This window comes from Pelobates fuscus, chromosome 4 (assembly GCF_036172605.1).
Source record: "Pelobates fuscus isolate aPelFus1 chromosome 4, aPelFus1.pri, whole genome shotgun sequence".
Classification (NCBI taxonomy): domain Eukaryota; kingdom Metazoa; phylum Chordata; class Amphibia; order Anura; family Pelobatidae; genus Pelobates; species Pelobates fuscus.
The window spans coordinates 369,315,837-369,333,843 of NC_086320.1; the positions used below are offsets into that span (position 1 = coordinate 369,315,837).

The 18,007-nt window shown below is 39.7% G+C and overlaps 1 protein-coding gene across 1 annotated transcript in view; it reads left to right on the forward strand.

Moving 5' to 3' along the window:
* XYLB (xylulokinase) overlaps positions 1-18,007 on the forward strand; it is a 175,008-nt gene that overhangs the window by 141,706 nt on the left and 15,295 nt on the right. The window contains exons 16-17 of the mRNA XM_063450817.1: positions 7,522-7,580; positions 9,617-9,704. Of these exons, the coding sequence (XP_063306887.1) occupies positions 7,522-7,580; positions 9,617-9,704 (147 nt within the window). The remainder of the gene's footprint in view (positions 1-7,521; positions 7,581-9,616; positions 9,705-18,007) is intronic.

Consider the following 18,007-nt stretch of genomic DNA (forward strand, 5'->3'; position numbering starts at 1 on the left):
CATAGACGTAGACTGGATCAGCATATTGTATCTGGCCGTCATCGTTAATGTGTGTCGGGCCAGGAGTCAATCGAAGTGGCATTTGATAATGTCGGGGTTGGAGAGTACCGGTCAGTTGTCGGGTTAATATGGGGCTTCGTAGAGATGCGTCAGTTAGGGGTTCTGGTCGAGGGCTAGTAAGACAAGGGGATGGGGAAGCTTTACTATGGGGAAGGTTGGTGAGTAGAATATTCCGGGTCGGGCTAGGGGGAGCCTGACCGGAAGCTAGATATGGCGCCAAATCTGGGTATGTGGAGTTAACAGAAGCAGGTATCGGAAGGGGAGGGTTTGAAACAAAGGGGCTGGGCTCTGAGCTAGAGGAGGAAGTAGGTGGGGACAACGGGGCAAGGGGAGGAGCGTTTCCAGCAGCACCTCCTCTTCCTCTTCCTGTGGAGGAGGAGTAAGGGGGCGGCATAGGGATCTCAGATTCAGGGGGCGTGTCCAAAATAGGCGTAATTACGGCCTTAGTGGACAAGCGAGTCCTGGCCACCATGAGGCGACATTGTTCCTCGTGGCATACTCGGATCCATTTTGGCGAGTCATTCACGGGCCTGCCTCCAACAATCAATATAGGGAAACTGGCCGTAAAGTTCAGGCCTACCTGATACAGCCACGTGTACACGCTGTACCAGATTAGGATCCAAACTGCCACGTGGTGGCCATGCAGCAACCAAAGTAGGCCATTCCCTACTACACAATGTAATCAGGCGTGCTGGAGACATCTTTACCCAAAAATCACATGCTTTATATCCCTTTTTAAAATTCTTTATCATACATCCTAAGGGATCCAAAATCGTCGAATCCGACGCGCCCATACTTAACAATGGAGCGTTGTTTCCAACAGAAACTATACAAACACTCTACCAACGGTCACACCCGCTCCCTCGGCAACAGCACCACGTGGTACAGTTACTAAGTGAAACGCACACAATAAAACACTCAGGGAATTCCCGTACACACGCAGCTGTTACACCAGTCACTAAGTAACTAATACTGTGCCCTTTGGCGAAACTATACGGTCACCCACGCTATAATTTCCTATATTTGAATTACCCGTCTATAACAAACCCCAGTAACATCGTCTTTACAAACAGTAGTTACAGTACGGTTAGCATAGGTTAAAGTACAATTTAAAGTCACAGTACAATTAGTAGTGGTTATGGTGTTAAAAATGCAACATAGACGACAATTATTAGTACTTATTTACAGTGTCAGTAATTATACATGGTTATGGTACCGTGCGCTATAATACAATTACACACTATTCACACTCTCGCTAGACAGCAGAGCTCACGCTATCTAGCAAGATATACACGCTACTACAACAATCTTTAACACATTTACAATTCCCAACTAATCTATTGGCCAGTACCTTGATGGACTACCTAAAACTATCTACATACGTTTTGGTTAGCCACACTGCCCAAGCACCACATATAGCTAACTAGAGGGCGGAATTTACAACAGTACCCTCTTAGTCTATCTACTCTATCAATAGTCTAGTGCAGAGGTAGGCAACCTACGGCACTAGTGCCGTGCACGGCACTCGAGGTGTCTTTGCACGGCACTCAAGGCTGCTAGAGCCAAACAGGCTCTGGCCTATCAGGAGTCCCAGTAAAACTTCAAATATCTGCTATTACGAAAAGATGGTGAAGGACAATCCTCAATTTAAGCATTGCAGCACATAGAGAAAATAATCTTAGATCACTTCCTCCAAGCACTTGTGAATGGGAATCCACAACGTAGTAGAGCAGCCTGCAGCTGCTGTTGCAGCTCCTGTCTTTGACCTGTACCAGGCCAGTCTGGTCCCCACTGGAACCCAGGGAAGCCAACCATACTGTTAGATATACACAGATATTGTGGATCAACCCAAGTGTTTATCTGAGTATCTGCTCCTTTCCAAATTGTTAAAATAAATGTGTGCACGTTTTGAAGTAAATTACACTGAGACACAGGTATCAGGTTAATAAAAAAACTTCGGAATGTTTACTCAGGGGGCGGCAAGCCCCTTATAAAGGCAAAAATACATTATATGCAAAAATGTAGATAACAGAGAGAATACATCTCTAATTGGTTAGGTTTTAAATGTCTTATCTAATGCACATCCTACGAGGCGTGATGTCACCATCATCCCGGGATTTTACTCCGGATGTAGGCGCCATCTTGTTACACGAGATAGTTAGTCGGTGGGAGCGGGTGCTCTAGCAGCCATTTTGAGTAGATATTGAATACAGGTATACACAGTAAATAGACATTTTTACTATCACTAATTTACATTCATAACACAGAAATGAAGAATAACCCTCCCCTTATACAAATAATACGAACAGCCCACACACAAACATACACACAATCTGCACAAACGTAACCCACTAACAATCCACATACATGCACACAAAGCCCACATGCAGCCTTTCACATGCAATACCCCAAACAGCCCACACACACTACCAAACACACAATGTGACATATCCATCCACACACAATTCCACAAGAAGCCCTCATACACAGCCCACATTCATATGTATCATACACAATACCATAAACTACTAATGAACATATACAATATAATAGCTCATATACGCACAAATACAATGATTCAAAGCAACTGCAGTAAAAATAGCACAAGCAGAATACGGTAGCATACACACCTACATTTAAAAATAGGATCGGCACGCTACGGGACATCACAATCCTATATCGGCATAGTGCTGCTAAAAGGTTGCCTACCCCTGGTCTAGTGGGTTCCAAATTTACACGCCTTCCCACTTAGCCAAGATAGGTTGAGATCTAGCGAACCGAATTTACACAGGCGCCGCTTAGTCTCCCGGTCCCTCCGACCTAGCGAACAAAATATACACCCTAGAAGGCTAGTCTAGACAAGACACCGGTGTCCGGCTAGGGCTATTTACACCAGAACCCCGCCTGACTCCAAACCAAAATTAAATGGGCTTACTAAAGGGCGTTTAATTGAGCGGTGCGCCTTCGCTCCTTCCCTCCACTGGAGGGGGCAGATTCCAAATAACCCCTTATGGGCCTACCGCACAATCGGTATCCAATACCCCTAGTGGGTCCGCCGTCTAAAACAGCGGTCGTCTTACCTCCTCGTTCCTGAACCTGAGTTCACACTCATCGACGGGGACACCCCAGCACTTACTACGTAGAGGCCGATGATCTCCTGGACAACAAACCAGTGGCGCAGAGACGAAGGGAGGTCCACGCAGAAGTTCAGGGGTGCAGCCGTAGAGAACGTGGGCAAAGATAGACCGTCTCACGCCTCTGCTTCTCAGCTACCGTTGAACGATGAGCTTCCCGGCCAATGCACCAAATGATACCGGAGAAACTGACGGAAGCCAAGTACAGAGAGATGGACACAGGTTTCTTCAGGAAGGAAGAGATTCTTTATTCGGGACTCAGAGGGACTAATGTCACCAAAATACAACAAGTTCTGAGCCCCGGACAATAGTGCAGGCTCCTTATATAAGCATGTAACTCCTCCCATAATAAGCTCCACCCACACATTCTCTTGACCAATCAATACAAATAAGAATTAACTTCCTGCTTGACCGCATGGCTTGTCCAGCACAATGGAGGAGGGGAATACTACATCCTGTATTCTTGCACATGCTCCGTACACTACTGATCGTATCTTTGCCACGTGCAACCAACCGACCGATACACCAGTATATGCACGTACACATGCCACGTGGTAATCTCGGCCTACTAAATTTATTTTTACCGAGATTCCACCACAGCTTTATGCTGCACTTCCAAGCCTTCTACTTATTAAAATATTGCAATGTAGAGGCTAGGACATGGGATGGGGTGGGGGGACTACTGTCAGCACTTCAACAACTTCAATTAGATTATGTTGTTATAGGGAGTACTGTGTTCCTTTAATAAACAAAAATGAAAGCAAAACAGATTTTGTAAAAAAATAAAATACAAATAGCTTTAGAAAGATATATATATATATTTTTTAAGTGTCACAGGTTTGTGAAATTAAAATAAATGCGTAAAACATGTTGCTTCCAGATGCAGCTTCATAAAGGCTGCCAGCCCTCTGCGGTAAACACGGCTTTAACATGGAAGTTAAAAAAAGATTCAGATACTTCAAACGCATGCCTGTATATCTTAAAATATCTAGAAATACATCGAGTAGACAGCTTTGCAAAGTTTTATTGTTTGTTTGTTTTGTTTGTTTTATTTTATTGTTTGTTTCAAACAAAGTAATAGAATTGTTTTTAACTTCAGAAAAAACCTACAACATTTAAAATATTTATTCAAAATTAAAGCTAAACTACGCTGATTAGGTTCACGATGAGAACCTAAAAAAAGCTTTACTTTGAGCTAGCAGAATTAAAATTTTAAATGCAGATGCTGGTTGGCTATTGGTGACATTACCAGGCAACGCTATATGCAAAATATTTCATTTCCATATTGTACTGCCTGAAAAAGTTTAACTAGTTTAACATTGTTTTTAATCTGTATTACTTAATACAATCTGGAGAATGTTTTATATGATCTATGTTTGTTCTGTGCACGATTTTTAGCTGAGAAAGTCCCGGTAAGGAAAGTAAGCCACAGTAACCAGCAGATGTAGTCTTCTGTGCATTGGAGAATGGAACAGTAGATACAATGTTCCAGTAATGTTAGCCAATGGAGATCTGAACAGACGTAGAGGGGTTTCAGCAGGATCAATTCAGCCCAGCACTGAACATTCTGCAGCTTCTAAGAAAACATTTTTTTCCTAAAATACCAGAAACAAAGATATTAGACAGGGGATCACAAAGCAGCAAGCTCAGGATGATCTCACGCTAGTATCAGAGATTGGAAGTTAGTCTTACAGATTTTTACAGTTATCATTTTTTGAGTTTTGATTGAAACTGTGCTTTTTTAAGTGGCTAGGGATTTTTGTTTGGGTCTAAACAATGTGGAAACAATATAATAACTTTTCAAGGCATGTGACAAATGTCTTGATCCAGGCTATCACAGGAATCTCCAGCATTTCTGCTATTATCGCAAAGCAAAAGAGAATGTATGTTGATGGTAAATCAATGGTAAGGAAGCCTTTCCTTGAATATACAGTATTTTTTGTACCAATTCTCAAAATCGATTTGCTATCGAATTGCTATCTGTATAATAATCTCTGCCACAATGAAGGTTAGGATGACGCCAGATGGGGTCTCATTGATCCCCTTGTAGTGCCAAGTCCAGATATCCATCCATCTGTATAATAATAGAGGGCTAGAATGTATCTCCGGACTTGCCCTGGAAAGACACAACATTAGAGGAACAGTCTGTCCTACAAAGGGATGCGCTGAGGTTTTGAGGTTTCCATTTTTAGGAGTACAGATCAAGGCTTATATACGCTTCATAAGCATTTCAATCCTATTATTTTTTATTTTTCCACAAATGCTGCTGGCCTCCCAACCCACTGTGTGTAACTAGGAATTAAAACGTGAATGAAGAATATGATCATCTTACTAAGCATGCTGTTATAGTACATAGCTAATTTGAAGCCGTTCTTACCACCCTCTGTGTAAACATGATAATATGCAAACTAATGTGGTCTTATAAATGCAATTAGCCTACCAATTATCTGAAAATGCTTACATCGCCTGTATTAATATTACTTTCAAGTCAGGTCCTTCACATTCCTTGTCAAGTGCACATGTTTAGCGGTAATTGTTTAGTGTTCATTAATTGTGTTATTTATCTGGACTGAAGGAGAGGAACACAGCAAACAGTACAACGTTTAGTTGTGTTTGATTGGTGGAAAATGCCCGTAAAATTGGATAAATCACATAGACATCTTCAGTGGCAGACTTGATTGTAATTATCGTGACTACTCCGAAACCCTTTACAGTTGGAGTTGTTTTTGCACCTCTATAATCCTGTGTCATTACAGTGCCGGGAACACTGCTGTACTCTGTACTGTAATGAAGGAATGGTAGTGCGCCCTATGCTGTCTTTACCTTAAAAGTCCTTGTCAGTGGCATGGCTTTTAGGGACTGTTTAATGTGTCTTTAAAATAGCTCCCTGTTTAAAGGTACACTATAGTCGCCAGGACAACTACAGCTTATTGTATTTTGTTCTGGTGAGTAGAATAATACCCTTCATGCTTTTGCAGTAAACTGTTTTTTCAGAGAAAAAGCGGTGATTACATTACAGCCTAGTGATAACTCCACTGGTGCTTCCTGTGACAGTGCTGCACAGAGTGACTAATATTCAGTGTCTCCACCCTCTGCATGCAGACACTGAACTTCCCTCATAAATATACATTGATTATTCAGCAGACTGGAATAAACGTAAGATTTTACTATATATAGGGGGTTAAGCGGGGGCTAGATGGTGTTTTTAACAATATACATGTTTGTGTTCCTGACCCTACAGTGTTCCTTTAACTGGGACACTCAAAGTGCACCTTTTCCATAGACACAGTTTAAAGCTAATTGGGCAAAGCCCTTGCCTCTTCGCCCAGCGAGTGAATAGAGGACTGTGCCTCTGGTGGTTAAGGTATCTGTCGATTCTGTCCTCATAATGATCACTTGGCATTATGAAGCAGAATATCATACATTGGTGCCTTGCTTTATTAAAGGACCACTATAGACACCCAGACCACTTCAGCTCAATAAAGTGGTCTGGGTGCCAGGTCCATCTAGGGTTAACCCTGCCTGCTGTAAACATAGCAGTTTCAGAGAAACTGCTATGTTTACATATGGGTTAATCCAGATCAGAGAAGGGGCACGTCTTGCCTCCTATCACTCTGGTATCGGTGCCTTATTTGCCTTGAATGTGTTTACCACATCCTTACCTACCTAAGCACAATTTCAAGAATTGTTCAACTAGGCCAGACTTTGAGCAGCTAAATTAGTAAAGGATTCACATAAATCCTTGAGCTCTTTACCAAACAAGCCCCATCCACTGTCCAAATCTACACAACACCAGACCTGACTCTCGAACAGATGATGGACAATCCTGAGCTGGAACTGCAGACTAGATCCTCGGCATGTGTATTTACATTATAAGCATGTATTGTGATGTAGAAAATATAAACAATGTATACAGCCCAAGGCATATGTTAAAGCCTCTTCATTGGCCTTGATCTTTTAGTTAATTCTGTGCTACGTAGCAGGAGTTTACAGTTTCTTCTGTTACACACTAGAGATCCACTGTATACCCAAGAAAAACAATCTATGGATTTAAATGAGGCTTGAGGGCTTTACAGTGACTTCACGTGTAATACACACAGCTCAGTGATGCCAGAACATAGAATTTAATGGATTAGCTAATAACCTTATGTTTGATATTCCCCCTATGGTTTCATATTTTAACCCTGCCATAGGGCTAGATGTCATATATGTGTATACTGTATTCAGCTTTATAACAGAATATAACTTTATGAAAGAAAACAAATATATGTTTCTGTGAAAAAAAAATCACCAGTTTATGTATATTTTTTTGTTTTGTTTTTTTTAGTGCCGCAAACAAGAATATTGGCTACTGGTGGAGCGTCATGTAATAAGGATATTCTACAGGTATATATATATATATTTTTATTTTATTTAATTCACATGCATTAGACATGATTGCCTAACTATAATCAGTCATCATAAATGAATTGTGTATTCTCTGTTTTTATTTTAATTTTTATAACTTGCTTAAAACTAAGATTTAAGATTTTGAAATTTATCAAAGTTTTGTAACAGCAAAAATCATGCTTTGTTATGTGAGTTCACTAGATACGGCTTGGCGTTATGCACATCTTGGGTAAGCATATAGACCAAGCTATATTCTAAGCAAATATTTAATTTGTCCTTGGTCAGTGCTTCATTTACAGAAAGCAATAAATACCAATGCAATGTGCGTGTGCTTTTGATATCGGAATTAGAAGTTATTTTTATTGAATGGAAACTGCAGTAGAAATGAAATTTACTGTTATGACATCTGCCTGCCTTTGACTGATCTTTTACTGAAATTCTAAGAAAACGTCAAATGGAAAGTATTATCTTTGATGAACTACTAAATATTCCATAAATAGCGAAAATATGCCAGTTCAATCCATTTGGCCACTTCGTTGATAATCTCAATGGCCTGGAGATGTGTGTGGATTCCAGATGGAACACTTTAATTTATTGCAGGAAATTCCATGTGCAACAGAAATGCAGGATGAGTCTTGAACCCAGACAGAGAGACATAATGTTCCCTGTTACCCACTTCTTTCACCTTCATCAGTCCTCTTTCCTCCCTGATGCCCACTGCCTTTATCTCCAGCAAACCCCTTCCTATCCTGACACCCACTGCCTTTATTTGCAGTAAGCCCCCATCTTTCTGGCCCCCATTCCCTTCACCTGTGTCTTCCATCTCTGCACCCTCTCTCTTAATGTTTGGTCCCTCTCACCCCAGAACTTCACCTTTAGCCACCCTAACTCTTAGCAACTAATCCTTTCATCTTTGTTCTGTCTCCCTTACAGAGGACTCTCCCTTAATCCCCTTTCCTCCCAATAACCACTCTCCTTATCCTCACTCACTAGTGGATGCGGAGGGTGCGGCGTTGGCACTGAAGGCAAGTACTTCTCTTGATCTTCCCAAATTCATATATTTATAATGATGCCAATCCTCTGACTGGCATCACATATACAATATACAGGTACATCCCTTGCAATACTTTGTACCCCTAACCATTGGTGGTATAGGTGTTGGACTAATGACAGTGATAGGCAGTGTGTGTTGCAGTTGCTCGACACCGCTCTCTGCAGGAAATATTCTAGTGAGCCAAGCTTCCTTCTGCAGCAGAAGGGATGTGATGTTACATCTCCACTACAGAGTACAAGGCTCTGCCACTGGGGCAATCAAGTAAACGGTGTCTGGCAACTGCAATCACCGACAACACCAATTGTAATGGGAATAATGCTTTGTGGTGGCCTAATCTTTATATTTTGTACATGGTGCTGGTCAGGGGATCAACAGCATGAGAAATATAGTGATTACGTACATAGTGATTACATGCATTTTGTTTTGTTAAAAGCTTGTTGGGGAAGCACATCCTTGGAGTCTTACATCTATACCACGAATGATTAGATATAATAAATGATGATAGTAAGGATGGAAATGGGGGTTGAAAGGATAAAGGGAAGATTTAATGGGATGGAAGTGGTATCTAAAGAAACCACGCTACATGTTAGTGTACCACATTTCCGTTATCCAATGCTTCACCTCTATATCTGGCAATGTCCCTCCAGAGTTTAGGCCCAGGAAGCGCCCTTGGCCTTGTGTCCTTGTTAGCCTCTATGGCAGTATTTGGACTCTTGCTGTTTTCATTCTCAGCCAAACGCATCTCAGTGAGTTCCTACAGTAAGCTATACTGTAATATGCCATGCATGTGTTTATATAAGTAACAATATAAAATCTATAATGTGAATTATAGATCTTGTGTCATATAAAAATAATGTATAATATCAAAATACCAGTGTTCATTGTGATGGTATATTGATATTTAAACTCTTTAATAACAGACTCCAAGATAGCTTGAATTGTTGTACTGAGAACATGCATTTCCCGTTATCCTTTGTAGGTTTTGTCTGATGTTTTTAATGCTCCTGTCTACACGATTGCAACTGCGAACTCTGCCTGTTTAGGCAGTGCTTATCGTGCTGCTCATGGTAAGTGCTTTGTCAATGTTGATTTGTATCTGGTAATTTCTTTATAGAAATCAGTTTAAAAAAATACTCCCAGATGTTTCATATTATTTTTACATACCTGCCTATCTCCCGGGATGGAGAATCCCTATTCTAACATAATAAGTGCCTTTAAAACCCATCTCTTTAGGAAAGCTTATGGCCGCCCAGAGTAACATCTACCTCACATACCGGTCTCTTGCTCTCTCCTAAAGGGCAGCACTCTACTCTCTCCTCCAGCTCTGCTTCCCCCCCCACCTTGTCTGTGTGCTATTTCCTGTCCTAATGTGTTTTATACTCCACCTCCTATAGACTGTAAGCTCATTTGAGCAGGGTCCTCTTCAACCTATTGTTCCTGTAAGTTTTCTTGTAATTGTCCTATTTATAGCTAAATCCCCCCTCTTATAATGTAAAGCGCTACGGAATCGGTTGGCGCTATATAAACGGCAATACTAATAATGATACAGTGATATCTAAGAAGATGTCTTTTAGCCAATCCTTGGTCTTCCATAACTTTCAGTGGGAAAATTACAGCGCATGCATGACCATGTAACATGCCTGTATGCGGTCCAAGTGAATGGTACACATGGATGCAACCCGTCCTGTGCTTAGACTTCCCGTTGAAACTGTTCAAGTCAGTGGGTAGCTGCTCAAGCCTCTATTGTTTGTGTGTAGGCTAATTGCTCCATTTTGAAAAATTGTACTTGTGTTTATGTAGGTGTCCAATCATTTCCTCTTGGAAGCAGGAGAAAGGAGGGAGCTGTGGGGCAAAAGTGTTTGAACATTTTACAAAAATATGCATCTAGTAAAAACACAAAAAAAAGATTTTCTCGCCTAATGTTCCGCAAGAGCCATTCTAAACCTTTTATATCTGTAGCGTTCTTTTAATAGTCCATGCTACCAATGATTGATTTGTTCTTGACCAACACACCTGTTTGGATGAGAAGTACCCTACGGAATGACGTCTCTAAACTATAAATAATAACTACCTGAATTCTGTACGCTTTATATATTGTTTTCACCTCCCCCGTTCCTCTCTCTTTCCTGTTAGAGTTAATATAGTCATATTATGCGATTCTATTTTTATTGTCTTCAATACCATTAAAGAAGCACTATAGCATTAGAAATACAAACCTATAGTGTCCTTTTCCCAAGTTGTATTAAAGTGTTGAACCCCCCTCTACCCCTGTTTGCCATACAAAATAATAGTTTTACTTACCTTTACTTACCTTTTACCTGCTCACATATCTGCATGCTTCCAGTGATGTCATTGAGGAGGCGCGGCCTCCTCCATGATCGTCCAATCCGGGAGAGTCTCTAGTGCATGTCACTCCATCTTGGCTCTCTGCCAGTCCGTGTTATATACGTTCTGCCCTTTCCTGTCACTGAGCATAATACGAGGAGGCGGAGAAACAATATACCAGTTTCCTGTTCTCTAATGTAGTGTGTGCCCTGGCTGTGCCAAGACTGACACAGATTGTGAAAAAAAAAAAAGGTTAAAACAAGTTACAGGTGATTCCCAATATTTTGTTCAGTTATGTCATTTCCAGAAATTAGATGATTCCCTTTAAGTGCAATGTAGGGATAATCTGTGGTGTTTTACGTGAAGCAAAATACGTACATTTTAGATGTGATGCCTTGATAAAGCACACAGTGCCAATATCACCAGCTGCTCATACATTTCAAATGTTAAGTGAGGGATTAGGAAAGCTGCACCTTGTTGTCCGGAATACTGCAATTAGTGACTCAATAAAATCAGTTTAGAATGACCTGCTGACTGCAGGTACTGTGTCATTACTGGAGGTCACATCGCCAAATAATGATGAGGTTCCCAATATATTTCCTAAGATAATTGATCCGTTACCTCGTCCACCAGACCATTAATTTACTCCATTGGCCCTAGAGTTGGCTTGCTAAAAGAAGTTAAAGAAAACAAACCAAGATACATCTAAATTGTATATAGAGAATCTCTTGCCTTCAGTGGCTCCAACCTAAAACAATAATAAAACGGGGGCTGCACCCCATATCTATGTTATCCAATCTACATAGCAGATCGATCTGTTTGACTCATGGGAAGAACAAGCTAAAATATCCGAAAACCATATGTGTTTTGTCCGTCCCACATGATATAGCCAGATGTACTAAGATGGATTTTCCTGGCATCATAGTTCCCATAGTTCCTTGCAGAAGATGGGCAGTGGCATGGGCCTGTTGTGAACGCCCAGGGAAATCAATATTTAATATTATGTATATATACCTTTAATAGAATACCAACTAATATCTTACATTTAGAAAATCAGCAGTTCCCTGCTGTAAGGAGTTCAGATTTTATTGATTTTTATTACTATGCTTATCGTGCACCATTCTTCTAGTTTGCCTTTGAATTGTCTTCACTGTAACAAATACACCTTTTCTTTGGTGGAAATTTTACATAAAGTTAGCAATTTTTGCTTCCGATCTGTACAGATTTTACATTAGTTTTTCCAAATGAACTATTGTATGAATGAAAGGTTGGATTGCAGAGGACAATATATGTATCAAATTCTGTTCCACTGAAAATTCTGATTTATTGTCCTTAGAGGAATATGGTGACCTTGACTCTCGTTGGTCAATATTTGCTTCACTTGGCTAATCAATCTTCCCTTTAACAGTATTTAACCCTTTCATGTCAGGGGGTTAGCTAAATATCATCAGACTTGGCAAGCCATCTGTCATGAGCAATTCAAAATTGGTTAGACTAGTTCAAGGGGAACTGACAGCAACCAAAATGAAGATATAGATATAGAGGATCACACTGATAGCAGAAATATTAGAGCAGGTTATATTATCCGAACGTGCAGTGCCCAGTGTGACTATAGAATTTTTATATCATTGCTAATACATAGTTTAAAGGGAATAATTATCTGTCTGTCTATCTGCTTGTCTGTCTGTTTATCTAAAAATATATATTTATGAAAACCAGACATGACACGTTGCCTTTAAAGGAACAGTCACAGCAGCAAAATCACTTCAACTTATTTAAAACCGCACTAAACCGCACTGTTTAAATGTTACACTTTCTAGGCCTACTAGTGGATGCCATTTAGATATTCCCTTGGGACTTTGGACTGAAATTAATTTGATTACAAAGTACCAATGCTTCTCTGTTAGAAATACTGTATTCAGTGCTTCTCTGTTAGAAATACTGTATTCAGTGCTTCTCTGTTGGAAATACTGTATTCAGTGCTTCTCTGTGAGAAATACTGTATTCAGTGCTTCTCTGTGAGAAATGCTGTATTCAGTGCTTCTCTGTGAGAAATACTGTATTCAGTGCTTCTCTGTGAGAAATACTGTATTCAGTGCTTCTCTGTGAGAAATACTGTATTCAGTGCTTCTCTGTTAGGAATATTGTATTCGGTGCTTTTCTGTGAGAAATATTGTACTCAGTGCCTCTCTGTTAGAAATACTGTATTCAGTGCTTCTCTGTGAGAAATACTGTATTCAATGCTTCTCTGTGAGAAATACTGTATTCGGTGCTTCTCTGTGAGAAATACTGTATTCAGTGCTTATCTGTGAGAAATACTGTATTCAGTGCTTCTCTGTGAGAAATACTGTATTCAGTGCTTCTCTGTTAGGAATATTGTATTCAGTGCTTCTCTGTGAGAAATACTGTATTCAGTGCTTCTCTGTTAGGAATATTGTATTCGGTGCTTTTCTGTGAGAAATATTGTACTCAGTGCCTCTCTGTTAGAAATACTGTATTCAGTGCTTCTCTGTGAGAAATACTGTATTCAATGCTTCTCTGTGAGAAATACTGTATTCAGTGCTTCTCTGTTAGAAATATTGTATTCAGTGCTTCTCTGTTAGAAATATTGTATTCGGTGCTTCTCTGTTATAAATACTGTATTCAGTGCTTCTCTGTGAAAAATACCGTATTCAGTGCTTCTCTGTTAGAAATACTGTATTCAGTGCTTCTCTGTTAGAAATATTGTATGCAGTGCTTCTCTGTGAGAAATATTGTATTCAGTGTTTCTCTGTTAGAAATACTGTACTCAGTGTTTCTCTGTTAGAAATATTGTATTCAGTAATTATGTTAGAAATACTGTATTCAGTGCTTCTCTGTTAGAAATACTGTACTCAGTGCTTCTCTGTTAGAAATACTGTACTCAGTGCTTCTCTGTTAGAAATAGTGTATTCCGTAATTCTGTTAGATATACTGTATCCAGTGCTTCTCTTTTAGAAATACTGTATTCATTGCTTCTCTGTTAGAAACATTGTATTTAGTGCTTCTCTGTTAGAAATACTGTATTCAGTGTTTATCTGTTAGAAATATTGTATTCAGTGCTTCTCTGTTAGAAATATTGTATGCAGTGCTTCTCTGTGAGAAATATTGTATTCAGTGTTTCTCTGTTAGAAATACTGTATTCAGTGCTTCTCTGTTAGAAATACTGTATTCAGTGTTTATCTGTTAGAAATATTGTATTCAGTGCTTCTCTGTTAGAAATATTGTATGCAGTGCTTCTCTGTGAGAAATATTGTATTCAGTGTTTCTCTGTTAGAAATATTGTATGCAGTGTTTCTCTGTTAGAAATACTGTATTCAGTGCTTCTCTGTTAGAAATACTGTACTCAGTGCTTCTCTGTTAGAAATATTGCATTCAGTGTTTCTCTGTTAGAAATATTGTATGCAGCGCTTCTCTGTTAGAAATACTGTACTCAGTGCTTCAATGTGAGAAATACTGTACTCAGGGCTTCTCTACATGTCATCACAGCTGACAAAGGGGAGCAGACCCAGATTTCGATTGATACCCAGGTTTCCCTGGTGTGAGCAGGGATTTAAGCCTGCTCACACTAAAACATTAGAGCATGTCAATACGTCCTAACGGCATTAAATTCTGGTATAGTTGGGCCATACTGACACATTCTAATGTTAAAGGACAGCTGTCACTTCAAAACTATTTTTTTTTATATATTAATCCTTTGATCAAATTATGAATAAAATGAAGTGTATGTAAAAAAACGAGAACCTCTACCTTTAGTATATGGCAAGATCCTTCCGTAATATACATACACCTTGGGTCAGACAGTGTTTGAAAACCGGCAGTTAGTCTCTATGGTCTTCTCTGCTTCACTCCCTGCACAGAAACAGTGGAGACCATAGAGACTAACTGGTTTCCAAACACTGTCTGACCAGAAGTACATGTTTATGGCTGAAGGAACCTGTCATGTACTAAAGGTAGGGATGGGTTTTTCTCTCTCTCTTTTATTTTTTTTTTTTTTTTTATACTTGATTTAAAACCAATGAAATATTTTGAGATTTCAGTTGTCCTTCAATATCTGGACACCTCCACTTTTTTTTCTCCTCTGTCCATAAAGTCTGCACTTTGACCTATAGTGAGAATCTTTTGACTGATGGATTGTGGGTAGGTCAGTTTAGCAGCTAAAATTTCTTGTAAACAACTAAAAAAAAAAAAGAGAGGCACAAAAAATGAAAAAAGATGAATTTAAAATAAAAATGTGCTATGTGACAGAACCGCTTTAATTGTGTGACTACACTTAGACTCGTTGCAGTTGTCGTACATCCAGTTGAATATAGATAGAAACAGTGTAGATCATGTTTGTTGTACTCCAATCTTTGAGGCGGCAGATGCAAAACCAGGTTATCAGAATGCCACTTAGAACACCATGTCAATTGGCTAATTGCATTCTAATTACTCATGTTCATCACATTAATTACTCTTCTTAATGGCACGTTAATCCTACGTACTTGTAGGATAACCGCACTCGAAAGTGGTTTAGACGGTCCCGATGTATATTGTCTTATTGAGTACACTTTAGCACAGAATTAATATCCTGTGTGATCTACTTAACTACACACTCGTACATAGTCATAAACGTTCACAAAGAGCAAATGTAAAAATCATAGCTCTATAAATAAATGGCATCTTTCACGTGCTTTGCTGCAGATACCTCTCGTCTATCGTTGGGTTGCTAGGAAACTCAAGACATTTATTCATAATATTTATTAATTAGCATTGTTTGACTACAAGCGGTCCTCTGGATATTAGTCTTTGCGAAACTGGACAAAGGTGAAAACAACATCTTATAATGGAACTGCTTAGTATAAAGTTAATATTTCACAATTTAAGAGATTAACCCCTAAGGACACATCACATGTGTGACATGCCATGATTCCCTTTTATTCCGGAAGTTTGGTCCTTAACCCCTTAAGGACACATGACGTGTGTGACACGTCATGATTCCCTTTTCTTCCAGAAGTTTGGTCCTTAAGGGGTTAAGGGGTTAAGCTATGAATATATGTGCTTTTTAAAAACAAATTATTTTGTTTGGGGTAAGGGTGAGGCATGGTGGGTTTCTGGATTTAATATTATGATTTTATCTGCCATATAAACCTGAGAATTCTAAGATGATTATTAAATCCAACAAGTTCTACTTTTTACAAAGGCAAAGCAAGAAAAATACAGATATATGTGGATATTGAGTGGTGGGTTTGACATAGTCAAGAGACAAGGAAGAGCAGAAGTGAGTCCATGGACTATCTAATTAAATCATTAAGTGACTGTAAAGTTGCATGAACCACTTGTTCATTTAATTAAAGGGACACTATAGTCACCTGAACAACTTTAGCTTAATGAAGCCGTTTTGGTGTATGGAACATGCCCCTGCAGCCTCACTGCTCAGTCCTCTGCCATTTAGGAGTTAAATCCCTTTGTTTATGAACCCTAGTCACACCTCCCTGCATGTGACTTGCACAGCCTTCCATAAACACTTCCTGTAAAGAGAGCCCTATTTAGGCTTTCTTTATTGCAAGTTCTGTTTATTTAAGATTTTCTTATCCCCTGCTATGTTAATAGCTTGCTAGACCCTGCAAGAGCCTCCTGTATGTGATTAAAGTTCAGTTTAGAGATTGAGATACAATTATTTAAGGTAAATTACATCTGTTTGAAAGTGAAACCAGTTTTTTTTTTTCATGCAGGCTCTGTCAATCATAGCCAGGGGAGGTGTGGCTAGGGCTGCATAAACAGAAACAAAGTGATTTAACTCCTAAATGACAATGAATTGAGCAGTGAAATTGCAGGGGAATGATCTATACACTAAAACTGCTTTATTTAGCTAAAGTAATTTAGGTGACTATAGTGTTCCTTTAAAGATATAATATAAGATTTGGCTCTGTTTCCCGAGAATGTTTTAACCCACATACTTTCTTCTGGTTTTAAAGGAATACTATAGGGTCAGGAACACAATCGTGTATTCCAAACCCTATAGTGTTAAAATAACTATCTAGCCCACCTTGCCCCCCCTAAATATAGTAAAAAACAAACTTATTACCAGAGCCTTGTGGGTCCGACGACACTGGCTCTGATCCAACTACTTGGCTGACATCATCAGAAGTGATGATCCTAGCCAATCACAATGTTTTCTGTTGGGAAAACATTGGATTGGCTGAGATTGTAAATTCCGACGATCTCAGCCAAGGGGGCGGACCATGGGCAGAGTGTGCAGGCGCTGAACATTAGTGCTGCACACTGTGCAACACTGACCCAGGAAGCACCTCTAGTTGTTATCTGAGGAGTAGCCACTACAGGTGTTCCTAGGCTGTAATGTAAACTCTGCATTTTGTCTAAAAAGACAGTGTTTACAGCAAAAAGCCTGCAGGGACTGACTAAACTCATCAGAACAAATTCAAGGTGTAATTTTTCTGCTGACTACAGTGTCCCTGTAACACTCTTTATATGTAATGTGAATGAATAGGCAGATAGCATACTATTTTCTTGGAGGAGAAAGAGAGAGAGTTTGGAAAGACTGGAAGGGTAGCTTGGAAAACGTAGAATGCTTTTTCCACCAGATTGGTGTATAATGCAAGATAAAGGCCTCTGTAGGAAGGTGGGAAAGTGTGTCAGCAGGAGGTTTCTAAATATAGGTTCCAGCAAGTTTGAGCAGGAATGAAGAAAAAGGTAGATTGCAGGAGATGCCTCAAGCTGCTAAAATCCGAAAGAAGAACACTATAGGGTCAGGAACACAAACAGGTATTCCTGAACCTTTAAGTGGTAAAATCACTATCTAGCCCACAGTGTCCCCCCGTTCCCCTCCTAAATATTGTGAAATCTTACCTTTTTTCCAGTTTGCTGCCTCCTTGGCTGACATCATTAGGAAAGCATTGGCTTGGCTGAGATGGTCAGTTCTGATTCCTCTATGAGGAAAGGTCAGTGTCTCCATGCAGAGGGTGGAGACACTGAATGTGAGTCACACTGTGCAGCACTGCCCCAGGAAGCATCTATAGTAGCCGTC